The 22592-nt window shown below is 41.5% G+C and overlaps 1 protein-coding gene across 2 annotated transcripts in view; it reads left to right on the forward strand.

The window, feature by feature from the left end:
- The window catches only part of LOC133409013 (metabotropic glutamate receptor 4-like), a 152824-nt gene that overhangs the window by 108767 nt on the left and 21465 nt on the right, over positions 1-22592 (forward strand). For both annotated transcript variants that reach the window (XM_061688485.1, XM_061688486.1), the window contains 3 exons: positions 188-328; positions 9008-9208; positions 21222-21358. In XM_061688485.1, coding sequence (XP_061544469.1) covers positions 188-328; positions 9008-9208; positions 21222-21358 — 479 coding nt within the window. The remainder of the gene's footprint in view (positions 1-187; positions 329-9007; positions 9209-21221; positions 21359-22592) is intronic.

Raw genomic sequence — 22592 nt, forward strand, 5'->3', positions numbered from 1 at the left:
TTGTCTTAAGTGCGACTAATTGGGGCATGGCGTCTAACAGCTGGACTACTATTCGGGGAAATACGGTCATTTGCAAAATGACGGAAAGGATCCGAACCGTGCCATCTTTCAATAGAGCACCATCTAAGTGTCCACATATTCCCGAGTTGCTCTTTATGTAACAACCGACGCTGGTGAATGTGTCCAGGCTTCGATCGCTACTTCATCAGCCGTACGCTGGAGAACAACAGACGAAACATCTGGTTCGCCGAGTTCTGGGAGAACAACTTCAGTTGCAAGCTGAGCCGACACGCCCTGAAGAAAGGCTCCGGGCTCAAGAAGTGCACAAGTAAGTAGTAGTTAGATCGAGATGTGATACGCATCACCATCATGTTGGTTACACCTCAAACTGTAAATTCAGTCTTCACAGACAAAACCAAATGTGAAACTTTGTAAAATATTTAAGGTGGATTTTTATCATAGTTCTTGTGAGGTCTTAGCCTGGATTTACATTGCAAGGTTCAACGGACAATTTAGATTGCTCTTACTGCGTCAAGGCAGCGTATGGAATGGATACATTCAGGACGGAATCGAGCCTGTTCCACATCCGGTAAAAATCCGGTACATATTGTATAGATCAGATATACCCCGTCAATCATCGAAATGACACATGAATCTGCCCAAACTAGTCCAACCAAAATCTTAGTAACTATTGTGCATATGTGTTTTCTCATTTGTATTTTAGTAGGAAATCATACAAAAAAGTGTATTTTATGCGGGACTGAAATGGTTGTATTTTGCCATGAAATTGCTACAATTTGTCAGTTATTTTGTACAACGTGTTCTCCCGCATATTAGCATTTCTAGACTCAGAAATTCACCTATTCACTGATTCTTGGGGGGGGGGGAACCTACCCTATCCACTGAAAAACTCACCTCTTGCTATTTATTTGTGTGTGTGTGTGTGTGTGTGGGGGGGGGGGGGGGGGGGGGAATAATGGCTGAGATTGACTAGTGGAGTAATGTGGAGGTTATCCTCATTTAAATCAGTGGGGTAAACACTACATAACCTTTTATGTTTGTATTATTTATGTATTAGTTTACATCCATGTTGTTACTGCTCATTGTTGAAACTTTTGTAATTACTTACATGCAATTTAGCAGTTTTGCATGTATTCACAACAGTAATAAGATATGTGTAACATCCAATGTAATACCCTCCCCCCCAAACAATAAATCCAGCTACAGGCAAAGTATCGGAATTTCGGCACTTGGACGGGCAGGGGAAATCCACTTTTTTTTTTAGAATTGCATAGCCTGATTTAATGTTATCAGGGATATAGAGTCCAAAATCATTCACGCAACACAAAGTCAGAGTCTGCCGTTCAAGCTAAACAACACTTCTTGACGGAGCATACGTGTACACACGCATGGCTGGGATTCGAGGCAGCGATCCTCATGCTGGGATGCGCCACTGAGCCACTGCGCTGCCCCGAGGCCATGCCGATGCACGCTCACTCGCTGCTTTCCATGCAGATCTTGGTATTTAATAGCAACAATGTGATGTTGAGTATATAAACCCTAACGCTGAGCTGAGTTTAACATGCTGTGCAAAAGCTTTTTTTTTTTTCTATGCATAATCTTAGTATAATACCAAATGTACACTTCATGTTGCTGTCAGAAACTTTATTTCAAGTTAAGCACACATATATACAGATAACTGGGTCAAAGTTGAGCATTTCCCCTCTCTTGCAATCAAATTCATTGGTAGCCTACTACGACAGATATTGTTACATATCTGGAGTGCTGAGTTAATCAGCTTGAGTGCACCACAAACGATTAAGCAGTCAGCACACGCAACATTTTTCTTTCCTCGTTATGTGTGGGGTCTCTCACGTTTTAAAAATTGGTCTTTGTGTTAGGAGTTGAACCGACTAGTCGATTTTACACTCCGCAATGACATTTGTAGCTTGCAGTCGATTAATCGTCAATCACATGTTTTGGCATTCACAACACGGACGCTTCGCTGAAATCAAAAATCGGTCGGCGCAGCAAACTATCAGCGTTGCCTCAAGCATGTGGAAATATTTCACTAAAAATGAGATTGGCAGCACATTCACATGCAAAATGTGCAAGTGTATCCTCAAAATATATCAAAAACGCAAAACGGCGATCTGAAAAGGCACAAACAACGAACAGAATAAATGCTATTGCTAAGTATTCCCTCCTGTAATTTCTAAAAACTGGACATGATTAATATATACTGTAGTAAGTAGCTACCCTGAGTTAAGTTGCATTAGCAAGCTCAAGTTTGGAGGCTCGAGCATCAAGGTGACAAATGGAAAAAAATATCAATGAGATCGATTAATAGAAGTGGACTTGACTATCATCACCTTAGCGTCGCTTTCAAAAAATGTGAAGTCGTTCAACCTCAAATGTGTGTACATCACACTCAAGTCTCTGTATTGCTACATATTTTACATTGAGAAAAACATCTAACTTCTAATCGTGAATGATATCATGTATTATTCAACAATTTGGATTTATAAAAGGAAGTTGATGGGGAGGTGTCAAACAAATCATCTCGGCTGTGTTAGTGTAAAGTCACTGACGGACTCCACGTGAAAAGCGTAAAATCCAATACTGAGGGTCTCCAGAGAGGGAACGCGATGGGGGTGCGGGATGACACAGATAGATGGCTTACTCGCAGTGACCTATGCTGACCGGCCACGGGGAATCGTGGTGGGCTCCTCCGGTAATGCCGGCGATGCTCCAACAGTGACATCATTCCATTTCGACTACAGTATAGCCAACATGTCAAAGAAGTAGTGCTGAGTGCAGACAATCTGTTAGAAAGGTAACAGTAATAGAGATTCAAACAGACTATATTCCACTGTTACTGTATATCATCCTTTGAACTACAATGATTTCTGCATTTATGAAGTAAAATGATCCTAAAAGTTCAAAATTAAAGTAGTCGCTTTAGTGTCCTATAAAGATTTGGAACGTTCCATCCATTTTATTTAACACCGCTTTTCCTCATTTGGGTCGCAGCTGACTGGGCGAGTGGCGGGGTCAATTCTGGATTGGTTGTCAGCCAATGGCAGGGTACAGATAGAAAAAAAAAAAAAACACACCTACGGACCATTTAGAGCACAGGTGTCAAACTCAAGGCTCAGGGGCCAGCTGTGGCCCAATGGTTAAGATCACGGTTAATGGTTGAAATCATCACCTGCCATCGTGGGAGACCCAGATTCAAGACCCCGACCAGACCACCCACCAACATCTCCTGGACTCACAGCTGTGGTGCCCTTGAGCAAGACAACTGCTCCCCGGGTGTTTAAGCTGCCCCCTGCTCCAGTGTGTTCCAACAACAAGTCTGCGCGTTCATTGTGATGAGTAAAAATGCAGAGAACACATTTTGTGTGCATGCATGCATGTTCATGACAATAAAGGCAATTCTTCTTCAGATACGGCCCGTAAAAGCAAATCATGTGCATCAACGTCCATGTTTCCTGCTAAAATCTGGACCAAATTCAATTCAAATTGTCATATGTAATAAATAATGTTAAAATGAAAATAATGCAAGCATTTTTTGATACCAGTCCTCCTTTTTTATAGTAACTGAACAACCTATTATCTTTGACTTCTGAATTTGTTGTGTATACACAATCATATGAGGTGATTAACCATTTATATGGTTTTTAATGACCCTCCGAGGGAAAGCGTAACTACAATGTGGTGTACGACAAACAGTTTAGCAGCGCTGATTTAGAGTCTAACGTGCATGTTTTAGGAATGTGGGCGGGAGTACCTGGAGAAAATGCACACACGCAGGCATGGGCAGAACATGCAAACTCGAGATTTGAACCCAGAACCTCAGAACTGTGAGGCAGACGAGGGGACTACTAAACACACTGTGTTGCCTGTCTTTAAAGCCAACTGGAGTCAGGAGTGAAAGGAGCTCAAGAATGAAGCCGCGTCGGTAGAATCTCCCCTGTCACTCGCCTCAGCCATTACAGCTATTTTAGCGTCAAACTCCATCCTAACCTTTGCTTTGCGGGGACGGACAATCTCACAACAATTGTTGGAGGTTAAAGAGGGACAACTCTCCGTGGAGTGGAGAATCTTTGACATCTCTCTCCGCGGGGAAAAAAAACAATAATAATCAGCATCCTGCTCAGCTCGTGAACAAAGGATAAGGAGTGCTTGAGCGACCGTGTAGACGTCCCCAAAAAGGAGATCTGTGTATGAAGGAGATGTAAAATTTATGTTGAAAGGGGAGGTAAGGCGCAGCATTCATGCTGCTTATTTAAGATGTGAGAGAGTAAGCAGCAGGTAGAGCAAACGAAAAAAAAAAAAAAAGCTAACAGCACTCGGAGGGGGTGGCTGCACTGGAGGACCAAAGCTAACCGAACATTACGGAATTATTTAATGGACTGACTTTGCGTGACGAAATCAAATAGAGCCAAGAAAATGCACCAGCTGCGAGCTTGGCAGATGCTTGCGTAGGAAGGGGAGGTGCTGTGGGACCCGGCAGAGTTAAAAAAATAAAAATAATAATTGAAAAAACTTTTTTTTTTTTTTTTTTTTTTTTTTACTTACTTATCACTTAATCACACAGGACAATTTGTTTTGATCTTGATCTATCGCTTTAGCTACAGTTCTTGGTCAAGGAAATATATGACATTATAAATTAATATACAGTACTGTCATTGCTATAAGACAGTAATTCCTAAAAAAAGTGCACTGTGAGAAATTATCCAATTTCATTGGTCCTAAAATTATCATTTATGCCAGTGACGTATAGTGACAGATAAAACAATTGAATGCTCTTCCACTAGATGGCAGAAGGTATAATTAACCTCTGTATCCACCTGTTACCATTTATAAAGATAAAGAACTTGCCATGGGCCCAGCAGGTTTAACATTTCGGCTGATCGGACCAACAATGTGTTTTAGCGTGATCAGGGAGGAATAGTCACTCTTAATACATCCCACACTGCAGGATGATCGCAAAACATTCGATAATCTGACGTTAGCTGACTTTGATCGGAAAGCAGGGGATGCTAAAAAAATCGTCCCGATGGTCACTATGTGTGTATCCTGCTTAATTGGCTATTGCCCCGTTTCACGTCACAGCGCAGGATAATTCCGCATGGTAATTTTTTTCAGGACATTTCATAATCTGACATTTGCTGACTTTGTTCAGATCAGAAGCGGGGAAAATGCTCAAATTTAACCCAATCATCGGAATGTGTGTACCCCGCTTAACCCCTTAACCTGGTGAGCAAGCCGGCCTGCGAGGAACTCTTCTGTCTCCACTAACATCAGTTCTTTCTCTCATCCAATTGAATGCCTTTACATTACAACTGAGCCGCTTTGGAAAGAATCTGGGAGTAGTGTCTTCAAATCAAAAATAGGAAACACTGCCTTTGAAGAAGACTTTGAAATCGGCGTCACTGGCCTTCAAAGGCAACCACTAAAGAAATTATACCTTCATGAAAGCTCCTGAGTGAACAGAAGACGGCGACAACGTCAAGGACCAAAGTTTCTTGAAACGTCGATAGAAAGTGAAGCGCGGGTGGTCCGCCGAGGGGCCCGCCGGAGCCCCCATTGCTCTACCGCCCACGCTCGTTTGCAGATTCCCGGAGGCATCTTCTTCAAGTCGGCCAAACCATGTCCAATCGAATCCCCCGTGTCCCTTTAATTACTGCAGCCGTACCCTCCTGACAATCGTTTGAAAAGCTCATGGGATAATCGTTAGAATGGCCAAGAGATGAGACGTGGCCGAGATGGGCCGACTAGCGCTGATTTGGGGGGTCTAGCACCTTTCAGATTGAAGTGAGGATTAGAAATGGTGACGCTGGTTGAATGTTAACAACCCGATGTTAGAAAATGCTTGAATATGGACAGCCATAACCTCAACAACAGACTTATTTATCATATTTAATGACTCATTTGGACTATAATTGTTAGTGAACATTAATAATCAACATATCAAAGGTCACAGCAGCTAAAAGAAATATTGTTTATTTTATTCATGTATGCAAGTCAAGGATCAGACGCGTGACTTTAGATGCGCACAAAGACACAACAATATAACCACTTAACCTTAGTACCCATGCGTATGAATTTGAAAGACTATTATTAACACAGATCAGCCATGATTGAAAACATCACGAGAGCAATGTTTCGTTGTTTATTGGCAAACACTTAACATTTACTCCTGTGTGATTATGACTAAACAAACAAGAGTAATGTATTATTAATAGAGAAATAAAGGAAAATAACAGGGGGGGATCACAGCTACGCTTACATTACAAAAAACATTCAAATTTACCCATTCTCATGAGAATTCCCATGTCAAGGGTCCTCAATTAAAGGAGTCCAGTTCAGAATCAAATGTCTTCAAGCCAAAACCCCATACATGAAGTTGTATTGGCGCTTATGGGGAAAGACACTGGACCAAACCGGAAAACAGGTTGGTTAATGACATGATGCATTTAACAAACTGCTGTGATGAGATAAAGTTATTGTTAGCTTGCACAAATATAACGCTGGAGGAGAGGAACACGTTTTCTAATTAGCTAAGATTAGCTGCTAATCAGCTAAGATATCTACAGACATACAACATTCACACTTTTACAGTTACAAAGTTAATGTTCGCAAAGAGACACATTATGGACCTTCGTAGTCACATACACTATGTACTCTTTCAGTATGTAACCTTTGTCCATTTTCATGGCAGGAGTTTATGATGTCACCCTGCAAATGTGATGGACTTTGGATATGGTTATCTTCGGTAGCTCTTGAAGACATCTTGTGTCAAACAAAGATGTTTAATATTTCTACAGGGGCTTTGTCCCATTCACCTGTTATAGGACTGCCAGTGACCTGAACTGGAAGGAAATGCAGACTAGACCCTACACTTCAGAACTGTGAGGCAGACGAGCCAACCACTCGGCCAATGTGCTTCCTAGGTCATAAAAAGTCATGCAAAAAAAAAAAAAGAAACCTCTCCTCCAGCATTCTGGTCTCCATGGCAACACCTGATTAGTCGCCTGATCGAGAGCAACACTGATGACACCGGTGCCTTTTTTTGGAGGAGAAAATATCTTCAAATCAAAGCATTCAGAGTCCTTACACAAACGAAAGCGCTGTGCGCAGCACTTTTCTTCCACAGCGCTCGCTCCTGGCAAATAATTGAAAAGAGAGCAAGCGGTCTACCTGTTAACCGGCAATTCCGAAGTGCCGTATTAGTCGCTGCAGCTTGGCGATTAGTTCGTCGCTGCTAATTATTCGATGCGTAATTCACACGTCTTTTGTAAAACGCCTTGCGGCGGGGGCAAATACGTCGGGATTGGCATGTTGCATCTGCTTCTTGGAGGCCACGGTATGCACCTCTGAGCAATTAATCATGCCTAAAGAATAATAATGTAAAAAAAAAAGCTTTGCAACAGCCAGGGTCAGGATTAATGAACTCCAAGTTATTACATTGAATGGATTATCTGAGCAAATGTATGCCCGCATTTGCTGCGTGCCTAATTTCTCTCGCTTGAGCCCCATAAGTGAATTTCAACCCCAACTATGGCTTATGCGATCCATTAGAGCTATACAATTTGAAGTTAATGAAAAGTGACAAGTATGCGCTGTCGGTAAAACATAATGGCGAATAACCGTAGACCTTACCAATTCATTCGCAAGGAAATCCATGTAATCCTTCTGCAGAGACAAGAAGGAGATTTCCCCCCTTTTCCTGATAAGGTTTCCCGCAGGACAGGAAAAAAAAAAAAAATACCTCTGACCTTGCGCTCCACATATTGGAATTGATTCCCTCGTCAGCAGCGCTCCACATATTTAGCTTCCAGCTAATTGCGACAGGCAAGGGCCTTTCTGTGTGGCAATAATAAGGGAACCCGCAGAGGACCGATACAGGTACCCCATCATTCTGAGCTGGTTGATGCGGAATTGCACTGTCCAAACCGCTCTGCTCCACAAAGTGACATAGCGACAAATGAAGTAGTTGCGTTTAGGGTAAAGATATTGACTTGAACTATTGTCTCAGGTAGAAACACACACACGTTTACCTCTACCAAGAAAATTAGGATTGTGTCTGTTTTTTTTTTTGTTTTTTGTTTTTAAAATAGTAAATTTAGGACAAAACTATTCAACCTATTTCTAAGAAACCTATAAATATACACTGTACGGTGCTTAGGAAATGTATACGACCAGCAGCCAATTAAGATTTATGTCACAGCTGTCCTATATTAGCACCATTAGTAATTACCGTAATCATAATTTTATGTTTCTGGAATGTTTATGTAGAATTCTTTCATCAAAATTATTTTTTGAATGCTAACATATAGTAAAAATTCTTCAAAAAGAGGCTTCAAGCTATTTATTGCCACTGTCAATTGACGTTTACTGTCAAACTAAATAAAAAACTGTAAAAAAAACTGTTTTGAATTGTGAATGGGATTATTTTCAACAAATTCAAAATATTCACGCAAGGGGACTTCAATAGTTCTTTGATGTTTTTGCTGCTGTTAAATCTGCCGTTGTTGTGCCCATTGTTCTCGTCCCTCCACGGCTGCTCAACCTCTACACCGTCTCTCCATCTCAATCCAACCAGCCGAGGCAGACGATCACCCCAAAGAGCCTGGGTTCTTCTATTCATGGTTTCTTCCTTACAGGGAGTTTTTCCTTGCTTCCTTCGCCAACTGTTTGATCATGTGGAATTTGGTTGATTTTCTTAATTACATATATTGTATGAGGAGTTATGTTCTTGACTTTTGCCTCGAGATAACTTCTGTTTTGAAATGCCGCAATATTCACACTGTAAAATTGACTTGAGTTAGATAACCAAGCTGCCTTGGTGGAGGTATGCATTCAACTCAAAGCGACTCCATTTCCAGACTGTTTCTGAATATACAAGTTATTAGCTATATCAAATCATGGAGGCTTGCCTATTAATTTCCCTAATGACGCTAATTTCATGTCACGCCACGCCACGCCTGTTTTACAGATCAGGAGCGTATCGGGAAAGACTCCAACTACGAACAAGAAGGCAAGGTGCAGTTTGTGATTGACGCCGTCTACTCCATGGCCCACGCGCTGCACAACATGCATCAGGAGCTATGCCCGGGAAAGGTGGGCCTCTGCGCCAAGATGGACCCCATCAACGGCACGCACCTGCTCAAGCACATACGCCGCCTTAACTTTAAAGGTGAGTTGGCATGCCACTTGTAGAGCCGTGTATACAACATTTCCTCAAATAAATGTTGTACCTCTAATACAGCGGTACCCAATCACCGGGCAGGTCATTTTATACTGGGCCACACAGTCGGACTGATCAAAAATATTTTATTGAGCATTATTAATTTAAAAATCAGTTGCATCCGCCTGTGCCTCTATGAAATCACTCATCTCTGTCTTGTGATACGGTTCAAAATTAGGGAGACAAGCAAGCAAACATTTATTTGAAAAGAGAAACAAACGTTTGGAAAGATTCTTAGAAAAGGGGACAGAAAAAATAATGAGACAGAAAAACAGCCTACAACTTCCAAGAAAGAAAAAGCTGTATTTAAGAGACAATATCAGCAGTTCTGCTTAAGGTACAGGCTTATTGCTAGTTGACTCGCATCGCACAAAACCTGCTCTGCGTAATATGCTGTGACAGGCTTGCAAATGAGGTAATACAGCCATCAGAACTGCTTGAACATGAAGCAAAAGAGCCCGGCATTAGGTGCAAGCCTTTTTTTTTGGGGGGGAAATCATTCACACTCATATTCACACCTGCGGAAAATTGAAAGTCTTCACTGAACCTAACTGAGGATGTTTGTGGCAACAACGTAACAATGTTTAGTATTAATTTAAAAAGACATTTAAACAAATAAAGGCCTCACCCCTAAGAGATCATCTTTACATTTGTATGATTTATTCCAAAAATGAGTCATATTTTGAATAATATTTTGGCCAAGGTGCTTAAGAAACCATGACTACATGCAGGCAAGACCTCCACTCCCACTAATAGAGTCAGACTTTGGAGCTCGCTGCTAAGCCACAATGGTTTGAAATTTATTTATGACATCACCCTCGATTGTTTGGTCATTTTTGCATTTCCTCCATGTTCACGTCCATGACTCACATATAAATTGTTCACTTATTCACACAAAAAAAACACTGATCCACAGTTTCATTCTATAAAAAAAGGGGGGGAGCACATTAAGACAATTATTATTCTTTCATGCAGACTCCAGGGTGTGTATGAATGTGTGCGTGGGTGGGTGGGTGCGCAGTGTTTTTATAGATAAATTATTATTCATTTGAAGTCCTGCTCTGTGTGAGCTATCTTTTTCCTTTCAATTCTAATTAATATCTACTTGTCGCTTTGGCAGAATGTCAATTGAATGTTTAATCCATTAGTGAGGATTTTAAAAACTATTTAAGAAGAAGCGCCTCTCACTGGGAAGGTTTTCATTCCAAAAGACTGTGAATACGCGGCACGGTAGACAACTGGTTTGAGCTTCTGCCTCACAGTTCTGAAGACCGGGGTTCAAATCCCGGCAGTTTGCATGTTCTCCCCGTGCCTGCGTGGGTTTTCCCCAGGTACTCCGGTTTCCTTCCACATCCCAAAAACATGAGTGGTAGGTTAATTGAAGACTCTAAAATTGCCCGTAGGTGTGAATGTGAGTGTGAATGGTTGTTTGTTTGTATGTGCCCTGCGGTTGGCTGGCAACCAGTTCTGGGTGTACCCCGCCTCCTGCCCGATGATAGCTGGGATAGGCTCCAGCACGTCCGCGACCCTTGTGAGGATAAGCGGCTCAGAAAATGGATGGATAGATGGATGGAAGACTGTGAATACACGTCCCATTATCTTGACTCTCAGCAGAGTCTAGTGTCAGTCAGTCTATTTTACACTACAATGGGGCCGTGATGATTTTAAACCAATGTTGAGTACTATAATTATACAGTTAACTATGAAGAAAAGACATGATGTGGGTTATGACGGCCCTCCTAGGTCTTCAGACACCCAGGTTAAGATTGGTAGGATTAGAGGTTAATGGTTAGGATTAGTAAATTAATTTAGGTGTTATGAGTTGGTTAATCCTTAGTGTCTTTAGGGTTGGGCTCGAGGTTAAGATTAGGATTTAGGTTAGGGATAAGGGTTGGATTAGGATTAGGGATGATGGTTGAGTCAGGGATCAGGGTTGTGGTAGATAAAGGTCAGAATTGGGGTTTTGTTAAGGATAATAGGTTTAGGATTGGTGGGATAAGTGTTTACATTTTAGTAGCGTTAGTGTATCTTGCAGATATGGTTAGTTGGGTTAGTATTAGGGCTGGGTTAGGGTTGGTAGGATTAGAGGACAGGGTTTGTAGGGATTAAGGGTAAGAAGTTATGGCTAGTCATAGTTAGCGTAAGTAACGCTAGGGGTTATGATTTTTCAGTTTAGAATGAGTAGGTTTAGGATTAGGAGGGTTACTCGAGTTAAAATTGGGTTGGGATTAGGATTAGGGTGCAAATGAATAGGGTCAGGGTTAGGTTATGGTTAGTAAGGTTAGGGTTAATCGTTAGCTAATTTAGGGTTGGTTATGGTCAGGACATCGGAGCTCTGGTGGTGCCCAATAAACTGAAAACGTGGTGCATGAGAAACAGTGCTGGAATTCTGCATCATCAGTGTTCTTTAAATGTAAACAAATAAACATGTAGCAAAATGTACCTTTGACGAATAACAATCTTCGGCCTGCAATTATTAGATATATGGAATCTTGAAATTCAGCATGGATTTCATTATTGGGTAAGCGTTCCCTTTTCTGTCGATAGTGGTGAATCTGTACATATGTTGGGTCTCATAACACAACTTGATGTATAAATGTGCCATAGTAACCATTAAGTGTCTCATGACCCTTTCATTGAGGTAACCTGAATTCCCAGACATCTGCCAAGCAGAGACACTCGCCTAAAGGGACTCTTGACTTTCATTCGGCCCCTTTTAAGTTTTTTTGGGGGGTAGAGCTATGGGGGTCAGTTGCTGATTAAAACAAGCCTGGGAGACCAGTGCGCAAAAGACCATGTCCACACTGTTATCTTTAAAAACATACAGTGTGGAACCTCCAAAAGAAAGTATGCCGTAAACGTTATTTGATCTCAGAAAACGGGAAAAGTAAGTAACAGTATGTGAGCGTGTGGGTGTGCGTTTGTGGGTAAACATAGCCTCACAGGAAGTTATACACAGAGCTACAGTATGAAAGCACCAAGGCCTTTTAAGAAGAGACAAGATACGACACAACTTTATTGATCCATCAAACCTTAAATTAATTTATTTCAACAGTGCACAGAGGTTTCATCTGACCAGACAGGTTGCCTCGAGGTTACACCACAGCCCACTCCATGTAATTGCATCAGCCCACAGCAGATATTGAAGCTGTCCAGATGTATAAAACAAGAGCTAAGCTAACTTGTTCCGAGTCCAAACCAGCTATGAGCTCCGGATGGCTAGCTAGCATGCCTAAACATTGTCCTTTCATGGTGTGGAGCTGCTCCTCTAAGTCACTAATCCGAGCCTCCGTGCCGTTGAATAAGCGACACTTTTGACGAGTATTGTTGTCATTTAAGGAGGATGAGGAGTAAGAAACAGGTGAACACAGGAGACGCCATGCTGACTGAAGTCTTACAGAAAATGCATTTACATGCAAATTAGCAGCGTAGCATTGCGAGCACTGCTATATTTTTTTTTCATCTGCAAATTCCTCTCTGTGAATATGTATCACAAATACGCACTTTCATAACCGCGTGCCAAAATGAATGGCTCGTGCACCTCAGTGAGAGACGCGGAAGTTTCTGAGCAAAGATTAGTGAATTGAGGCTACATTCAAGTCTTGCTTGCTGTTTTAAAACTGGAAAGTCTCATTTAACACATAATATATTAAATATCTATATCAGCAATGATATTTGAGTATTAATTTTGACTTTTGAGATTTGCACTATAAATATTCTCAAACCCGCATTGTATCTTTGTTTTTTTCTATTGTTGTTTTACGTACACTTTCATTCTAATTTGTACACTTAAGGTAATATTCTAATATATACCATTACTGCGAAATGATAAAATGAAACTGTGATATGAATACTAGGCCTTATTATCCAGACCTAAATCAAGGTTAGCAGGATTGTGGTTAAGGTTTGCCTTAGGTTAGGGTTATTCAAGTTTGTTTAGGCTTACTGGGGTTACATGTGGTTCCGAGTTTGGTTTAGGTGGGTTGGTAAGATTTGGGGTTAGTAGGGTTTGGGTTAGGGATGGGTTGGTAAGGGTTAGTGGTCTTAGGGTAATAGGTGATAGGGTTTAGGTTTATGGCTATTCGGGGGAGGGTCAGTTTGGGGTTTAGGTGTGTGTTAGGGATGGTAAAATTAGGGTTAGTGGAGTGAAGCTGGGACATGGTTAGGGTTTTGGTTAGGCTTGGGTTAGGGTTAATCCTTGTTCAGAAGTGGGTCACTTTACGTTATGATGTTTCCTTCTTGGGACAGAGCCAGAACGAATCTATTGTTACATACTGGTATGTTTGTCAGCAGTCTTGGTGGGTAGCCGCCAAAAATAATGACGACGCCTACAAAGCACAGGCTTCTTGGGTTTCTCATGCGATGAGGATGAAATTTCAAAAAGCTCCTTAAAAAGTGAGCCCGGCTCAAAACAGATGCTCACAGGGAGTCGGTGGTGCAAAAACCCATTTATCTGCCATATCTCAGCACACTGTCTGGAGGGTGCACACTAAGCTAGCTGATGACAGATAACCTTTTTGAAAAGCTGGAACATAATCTCCTGATAGTTCTCATAGTCTGCTAATATCTGTGTGATTCTTTTACGTTCTCGCCGATCACATTTTTCACACTGACAAATCTAAAGTCAGAGCCCCCTGTTCTTTATGGCAAATCAATTTCACAGTTCAGTTTCAGCCTATTCAGCAGCAGCAGTCGACAAAGCACAAATATTCAAACACATCCACCATGACTCTCCTTAGACTTGTTCTCACTTCTATTCATCAAAAGCGGAAAAGCAGCTTCTCATCAGTCTTTCCTGTCTCCTGCAATCTCGTCACAAGAGTGTTTATTTTTTTGCCACTCTTCTTTTTGTCCTTCAGCAGGCTTAAATCTTGCACAGACGCCTTGATTTTCTCAAGACGTAAGCGTTATGAAACTTAAACTATACCTGCGGTTAATTTTATAAACCCATTTGACCTTTCGTTTACATGCAAAGAGCATTTTAGGTCACAGGAAACTGACTTTTTAGTACAGTGCTCTCCCCGCTATTCGTGAGGGATGGGGACCGAGCCCTGCTGCGGATAGTAAAAATCTGAGTCACAGATACCCCCCACCATAAAGGTTTATAATTGCCTCTATGGGCCACAAGATGCCGGCAAAGTGTTACTTTTTTTATTTGAAAGGGCTATGGCCTGTCTAAATAAAGCTTCATTTTTATTTCACCTTTATTTAACCAGGTAAGCCGGTATCCCTCACTAACTTTTTAAATGATTATATTGGGAATAATATATCATATATATATATATATATATATATATATATATATATATATATATATATTTTTTTTTTTTTTGTTGTTGTTGAAGAATATTCCAGTTGTTTGGGGCAGAAAATTAAAAAGAAGACTGACCAAAACTAGTGCGAACTTGGGGAACAAAGAGGTTGATGAAACTTCTGGAATGCAGAGTGCTGGTGGTCGTATGCATGGTGAGCAGAGAGCAAAGATAGGGTGGGGTCTTGCCAATTAGTGTTTTATAGATAAAAACAAAAATTGACCAGTGAATTTGTCCACCTGTGTGAAGAGTGAATGAGTATTTATGAACAAAAAAAAATAAAAATCAATAATCTAGTTAAAGTAGGTGGACAGTTTTTATTATGGAAAAATAATAGATTTGAGTCACAACTGGAATCGCATGCAAATTAGCATTTAGTACAATCTCCTATTTGCTCAAATTGCTGGCTTTTAGAATTTGCACATTCCTGTAGTCGAGTTTCTACACCCAAGCACACTTTGATATGGGGGTCTTTATTATCATTGTCTTGGCATGCTTTTCTTACAAATTTATACGTCATCAGCAGTCCGTGGTTTTATTGAATATATTCTATCATTGACAACAACCAAAAGACGAAATCATGCAATCCATTTCATGTCAAGTGTTTTTGAGTAAAAATGTCCCGTTCTGTTGGTTGATAATTTTGCTTAAGTAATATATAAAATAATTTTAACCCATTTTTTTGCAGTTTCATTCACATGTAATGCATTATACAGTTCATACCAAATCACCTGTGGGCAAAGTCACAAAGCAATGATGGAGCCATTGAAGCTCAAGACGCACTTCAAGAGTCAAGTGTACTCGTGGTAAATTCTACATGACTTTCCCATGCAGAGGTCATTAAGAGTTAATGACCGGTGTAGCAGAGAAACATGCCTCGCTTCGCCAGTGTCCTGCTTCTGCATGTGTGTGTGGGGGGGTAGGGGCGGGTGTAAAGCACAAGTTGGATTAATGAGCGCTAATTCTTAAGGTGTGTACCGCTCCCGTGTTCATTAAATATTGCATATGATTACAAGCGGGTAATTAACCCCAGTGGCCCGGAACAGGCAAGTGGCCGTCAGTTCGCATGCATCTGCAACCTGAGGGACCCACGTTGTCACATGAAGAGCGCACCTCAATGTAGCGGCGGTGGAGAAGCAGCAGGAGGAGGAGAAAGAGGAGGCCTCTGTGGAACTCATTATGCGAACAGACTGTTTAGACAAGCAGTTTGTGCCACATGACAAGGCCTCATTTCTTATCTGCAACTCAAACCCAGGCCGACTGGCCTAGAATCTCCGCCCTAATGAAGAGGACCTACCACTGGCGCAGGGAGAGCGACAGAAACCACAGGTCGTGTTCTCCCCCTAAGCCATTTTATTTCCTTACCCAAGCACTTGAATCTTCTTTTTTTTCTCTCTCTCTCAATTTTGTTGACCACTGGAGAGGTGTGATGCCATCTGTGTCACAGCACCACCACAGTTCTGTTCATACCATGCCCAACAAATGCTTGACTATTTGGTGTCATAGTCAGTGTACAGGTTTTCAAACTACTCCTCAGTGGTGACAAGTGGTGTCAGAAGTGGGAGCCCCACTTGATGGAGTGTGCACCCACTACAGTTGTGTTCGTAATGTGGCTTCCAAGCCACCAAATAGCCTAGCTCTTTAGTTTTTCAACCCAATAAAACTGGGTTCCAATCTTGAGGGTACTATTCTTCAGGGTAGTATCCTCAGAGTTCCATGAAAAATGGTGTCAGAAGTGGGATGATAGCTGTTAGGGAGACGGTATTGTGACAGCGTGTGGTTTTGGAGTTGTTTTTTTTAACACGACAAAACTGGATTCCAATCCAGAGGGAACTACTCTTCAGGGTACTCTTTTTCAGATGTATTTAAAAATTGGTGTCAGAATTGAGATGACAGCCTTGAGGGAGACACAGAGATGCGACGAGGGAAAGTGTGATGTCATGGTCAGTGTCCACCTTTATTTAGATCCAATGACCCATTTTTAAATCTTTTTTTTCCTCTCGGAAGGTAGTAGGGGTTGAACAAATTAATCGACTACTACTCCACATCGATGTTTAAAGCGTAAAGTCCATGAATCATTAATCACCTTTTTGGCATCTTGTCTTCCGTGTGGCCAATTTACAGGGAGAGACTTTGGACTCACATGTCTGCTGCTGTCGCACGACTATAACACTCTGTGGAGCAGTCACGTGTCTGGTCAACAAGGCGACACAGTCTTCATTCGTCTGCACTGGTCCCAGAGTACAAAAATAGGCTGGTAGTTGATGAGCATTGTTGTGACCTTTGGTTATTCCGATCACCGCTAATCTTTAAATATTCCTACTAGTGGGACCTCGGAACTGGCGGCGAGGAACATTGGCAGCCGTGTGAAGTGAAGCTCATCTTTGTTGCCAAAATGTTATGTCCAATAAGAACTTTATTTTTTTCCTATTCACAACACTGTTGCTTTACGCTTTTTGCAGTACGGCTGAAGCGTGTAGAAATATTTTACAAAAAATGAGACAGATTGCATGGTCACTTCCTCAAATACAAGTGAAGAAACAATGAAACAGAGAGATGTTTTAAATTTTTGGAGCCTGGCTACAATGCCCCGTCTTAAAACTCGACATGCTATGGAGCACAAGATGAGTCCGGTCGGCTCATCGAAGAGAAGAACATACGAATGGCTCCACTAATTACAACAACTATACATGCAGTGTAATGGTGAGTTGGATTTTGAATCCTTTGTTTTTGTGTTTCCATGCCAGTCCATTGAAATGTCTTGACGCGAAACTGGTCTACTGTGATGAAAAAATATCAATGACATCATCGATTCAAGTGATTTTGACTCAACTTTCCACTGTAGTTGACAACAAAAATATCTTTAGTCATTCAACCACAAGAAGGTAGTGTGATGTACTCTGGCGTTTTTAGACAGATATGTAAGGCCTGTTTTCAAATCTGTTGTGAGGGAACTACTCCTCAGTTTGTGTGCTCACTACCGTTGTCGTATTTCTAGGCTGTTTAGTGTTGTTGTCTGTGTATATTTTAAAAAATTCTTCAGAACCAATGGAGTACAAATCAGGGTACAAAAGGTAGTGTGACAGAGCATGGTGTCATGATTCAGTTTACAATTTCCAAGACCCAATAACCTGTTTGAATCTACAAGTAGTTTGAGGGCACTTCTCCTTTCAATCCTGTGGGAAAAGGTGTCAGAAGTGGATGCCTACCAATGAGGGAGAAGGTAGAGTGACTGTGCTTAGTGTTGCGACCAGTGTACAGTTTTTGGGGACACAGTAGATGTGTGTTCAAAGGAGTTTTGATGGTGCTACTCCTCAATTCAGTGAAATAATGCTGTCACAAGTTGACACTTGGTACTGGGGTCAGTTTCTAGCTTTGTCCACCCAATAGATCGCAATCTGATGTGACTACTGATGTGTGACTGACATTTTGTATCGATTTTGGAATCTTGTAAACCACTGGCTTTGGTGGTGAATGACAGGGGTGCATAAACATGTTGTGTTCAGTGTCTCCAGCAGCGATCAAGCTTGATTATGAAGTGGTCACTGACTGGTGGGTGAAAGGGATGCCAGGATATTGCCGGCACACAAAAACAATACAGACAGATTTCGACATATGCAGGAAGAGGATATCTATGCCGAATTTGGTGCTGATCCAAATTAGGATTTGTTCAGGCTCGACAGAGGTTTGTGCTTTACTGGGGGCAGATCGAGTTGATGGAGCTTTTATTGGTTGTAACACACCTACGCTAGCTACAGTTCCATTTCAGAGTGGGTTTGGGGTTCATTGCCTCAAGGTGCCTGAGATTCGAAATTATTACTGGCCTTTGTGGGTTAAAGTTGACCTGCAAATTTCCTGCCTTTCAACGTAGTAACAGAGGCAGAAGGCGACCAGTGTGTAAGGAGAGTGAGCACCCGTTTTTTGTGTTGAAAGCAATTGTTGCTTCGTCAGGTACCGATGGGTGATGGGGCCGTAAATTCGGCACTCCGACTTCACCGTCATTCAAGGCAGTATCAGAGGCGTAAGAGAGGCGGAGTTTAACACAAGAGACAATTGTCGCTGTCATGCTGATGTCGGCATGCATCTAATTATCTGAATGCACCAAGCCACAACGGTTGTATGAACGTGAATGTCAATCTACCGCTCAGCGGGTTAAGTGAAAAGTGTTAAGTGTTAAATCCTGCCTTTTGTGTCATGCCTACAATATGCCAAACCACTGTAAAAGTAATTAATAACATTTTAAAAAGACCTCAGTCTGTTATGTAATATATTTGTTTTCTTATCCTGAAAGAATGATCAGCATCAACAAGCGGTATCAAAAGGTTTTACACTCTCTCCACTTGTATGACCATTCAGAATGGTGTTTGTAAATATTGACCCAATATTAGAATCACTGTTCACACAAAAAGTCATTTTGTAAGTCAGTGTACCCTGGTGAAAAAGTATCTATTTTAGGGGTCCAAAACAAAACAAAACAAAACAAAACAAAACAAAACAAAACAAAACAAAACAAAACAAAACAAAACAAAACAAAACAAAACAAAACAAAACAAAACAAAACAAAACAAAAAACGTATGGCCCCTAAAAAAGTTATTTAAAATTAGCTCCCAACACCTGTTCCGTGGAACAACACAAAATTCGTTGTTCATGCCTGTCATTACAGGACAAATCTCAAAAAACGTCTCAAGGACCTATCTATGCTTGAAATTGACATCACCATCTAAAATGGTCAGAGTATGGTGTATCAGTTTGCTAATCATTTCATCAAGGGATTTGCCATGAAAAAGGGTGTGCGTTTATTGCTGCTTGCAGCTTCAATTTCTTATGGGAAAATCGTCTCACAAACCAACAATCTTCCGTACTGAGCTATTAACACCCTTACAAAAGACTTAAATTAAAAAAGAATCTCTATATTGATAGTGTCAAAGTGCTTAATACTCACTGTAATTCCCCCACCCCCACCCCCGATTTTGCTGCACAAAGTCAGTGTAATCCTCCCATGACGGCCGTCTTCTTTGTGATGTTGGTGGCATTGTCACTGAGGCGGGCCCGACTGAAACTCTAATCCACATCTGGATGAATCAACCCAGCTGTGGATTAGAGCGCCGCACCCTGCGGCAGTGAAACAAAGAAAAACGACTCAGCAGAATTACCACGCGCTCCCTTTTCATTCCAAAGTTATGGGAGGCTTCCAAATGAATAAACCATCTGTAGGAGGGGGGTAAAAAAACAACAACAACAGCAAAACAATGCACATGCTTATTCCATGACGTTTGTGAATGTTGATGGCAGAAGCAACTCAACTCAGGATCCCTCTGCTGTGCCTCTCAAGACACCTTTCTATGTTCTACCTTGATTAAATGCTTCACTGGGCCGGCAGTGAGGCTCATCGAGCTGCTGTATTAGTGACACGTCATTACGCCGTGTCTTCAAACAGCACGCCCTCATCACGGTGATGAAGCAGAAGACACAAAGTCAAAGCTTATCATTGTTAGCCCTCACACTGTACCTAAGGGTTGTTATCGTGCCACTCGTGTCGAGTGGGTGGTCTTGTGTGTTTCAAACTGTTATCCACTGTTAAACAAATCAAGAAAACTAAGATTCATCACTCGTCGCACTTGGAATGCTAATGCTAAAAACGATGCTAATAACACGCTTCTCTGAATTGTGCCGAAAGTGCAAAATGTACATATGCACTTACACTGTAAACACAGATGCATATCAGTACCTTTAAATATTGTGGGAAACTGAATTTATTTCAGGAATTCAATTCATTTATTTACTTTGATTGGATGCTTCAGAATTTTGATTATTTATAGCTAGTAGCCAAGGGAAACCTAACATTCACGGGCTCATCAAATTAAATAAATAAATAAAATAATAATCACACTTAACACGCCCCACACCAAAGGACAAATGCTCAGTATAATCATTTAGAGTGGGCATCACCGACAATCAGGCCTTTGGTTACTTTGATCAGAAGGGAGGTAAGACTCAAACTTGGCCCAATAATCGGTATGTGTGCGCCCCGCAGAGATTCCTCTGATCTCCATGCTCTTCCCAACCTCCAGGGTAGCTCCAGGAGCTTCTATTATATGCTGTTAGCCTGTTACGTATGAACCCCTGTTATAGCCTTTGCCGTATCAGCTCAGTGACAACGTCTGTCACCGAGCCTTTTCTAAGGGGACTACAATATCCTATGAAACTAAAAAAAAAAAAAAAATTGTCTGAACAGCTGCCTCAGCCCCGTCCTCGCCTGTCACTCCCTTTCACGGCGGTACGAGTCGTGCAGCGAGATAACATCCATCGCCGCGTTTAATCCCCCCATGAGCCTGCGATGATGGCAGCCAATCGCTTCTCTAATCAGTATAAACAGATGCGGATGAGGACCAAATTCGCTCGGAGCAAATGCCTGAAATTTGTGGAGTTATTTGAGCATGCGGTACATGACACCGACCAAATATGTGCCATCGAATTTAGAAGTTTCTACATGTCCATTCAACAATTTGTTGTGGTTAAAACAGTTGAGGAAAGGCTGAAAATAGACAACTAAAGGCAACACATTTGCATTCATTGCCAATGTCCACTTGAGAGAACATATTCCAGTAAATGCAAAGTAAACACGGTGTGATTATTTTCCCATTTCCAGGCATCGCAGGAAACCCGGTGCTCTTCAACGAAAACGGCGACGCTCCCGGGCGCTACGAGATCTACCAGTACCAGATCCGAAACCTCACAGCTGAGTACAAGATCATCGGCCACTGGACGGATCAACTCCATCTCAACGTGAGCGACATAAAAATGGATTAAAAGTTTCTGTCTCGACTTGCTTGCTAACTCTTCGCAAATCGTTTGATTGGTGCCATCTTCCGTGTGTAAATATCCAGAGGGCCTCCTTGAATGATTAACCGGACGGAGCGTGATGAAAAGCGAGCCATGACATACGCATTTAATAGCATCTGTGCCCAACGGCGTCATTGACTTCTAAAACGTTAACACTGCGGGATCAGCACAGGCTGTGATGAAATGACTGTCTTGTAAGAGTAAATGGCATAAAAGGAACAAAACAAATTATGGTTTGACAATGCAAAGCAGAGGCCATGGGAGGGAACAAAGAGATTAAAGTTGAAACACATGAAGCAGCTTGAGAGAGAAGCTTTTGTCTTCTGTACTTCTTTAAACAACCTGCTGCTGACTTCAAGTTAGGAGAGTGCACTAATTCTAACATGAGCTTGCTGTATTTAATTAATGTGCTTTGTCTTTTTAATTAAATGCTCCTTTACACGCGAATGCCAGCTTTTGAAAGAGTGGGAACAACTGGATAAAAGTGAAATCATTAAAGAAAAGCCGACCTGTTTGGAGTGTCAAATTTACATTATCTTCACGCGCGTTTGGAAAAGACACACATTTACAAAGAGGAATCATTAGGGGTGTAACGCTACATGTATTCATATTATACAGAACGATATGGTTATGTTAAGGACAAAATAGTGCAACTGCCTCGCGCTCCAGCCACATGCTACTTGGTAAACAAACACAGTGCAACTCAACCTCTGGCTAGTGGATGTCATGGCTAGCGCTGACATCAAATGTAAACCAAAACATGCAAACATAACTTCCGGGACCTTTAAACCATTTGTTCGAATGCTTCACTCTTCTTTCATTCAAATATGTCCTGCAATTATGACTGTACGACTGTAGCATTAGTGTAGGTTAGTGATAAGACTATGGCGCATTCTGACTTAGCGCTTTATGTTTATCTGTTGTTGCTGCCCCATTGGGAAACCAATGAATTTGACTCGATCCTGATGTCCAAGTATTGATATTGTGGACAAAAACTGTTTAGCGCGTTGTGATGTGAGTTCCCTGCAGAGCCTTGAGATAATTTAACTTCCGAGACAAAAGAAAAACCCTGCTGAATCAAAGTGGAACATTTCCTTTGACTCGCTGATTGTTGAGAACAACCACCCACGCTCCTGAAAATACAATCAACAAGCATGGGAGCGTCAAGACAGCTATT

The sequence above is a fragment of the Phycodurus eques genome, chromosome 10 (genome assembly GCF_024500275.1).
Source record: "Phycodurus eques isolate BA_2022a chromosome 10, UOR_Pequ_1.1, whole genome shotgun sequence".
NCBI lineage: Eukaryota > Metazoa > Chordata > Actinopteri > Syngnathiformes > Syngnathidae > Phycodurus > Phycodurus eques.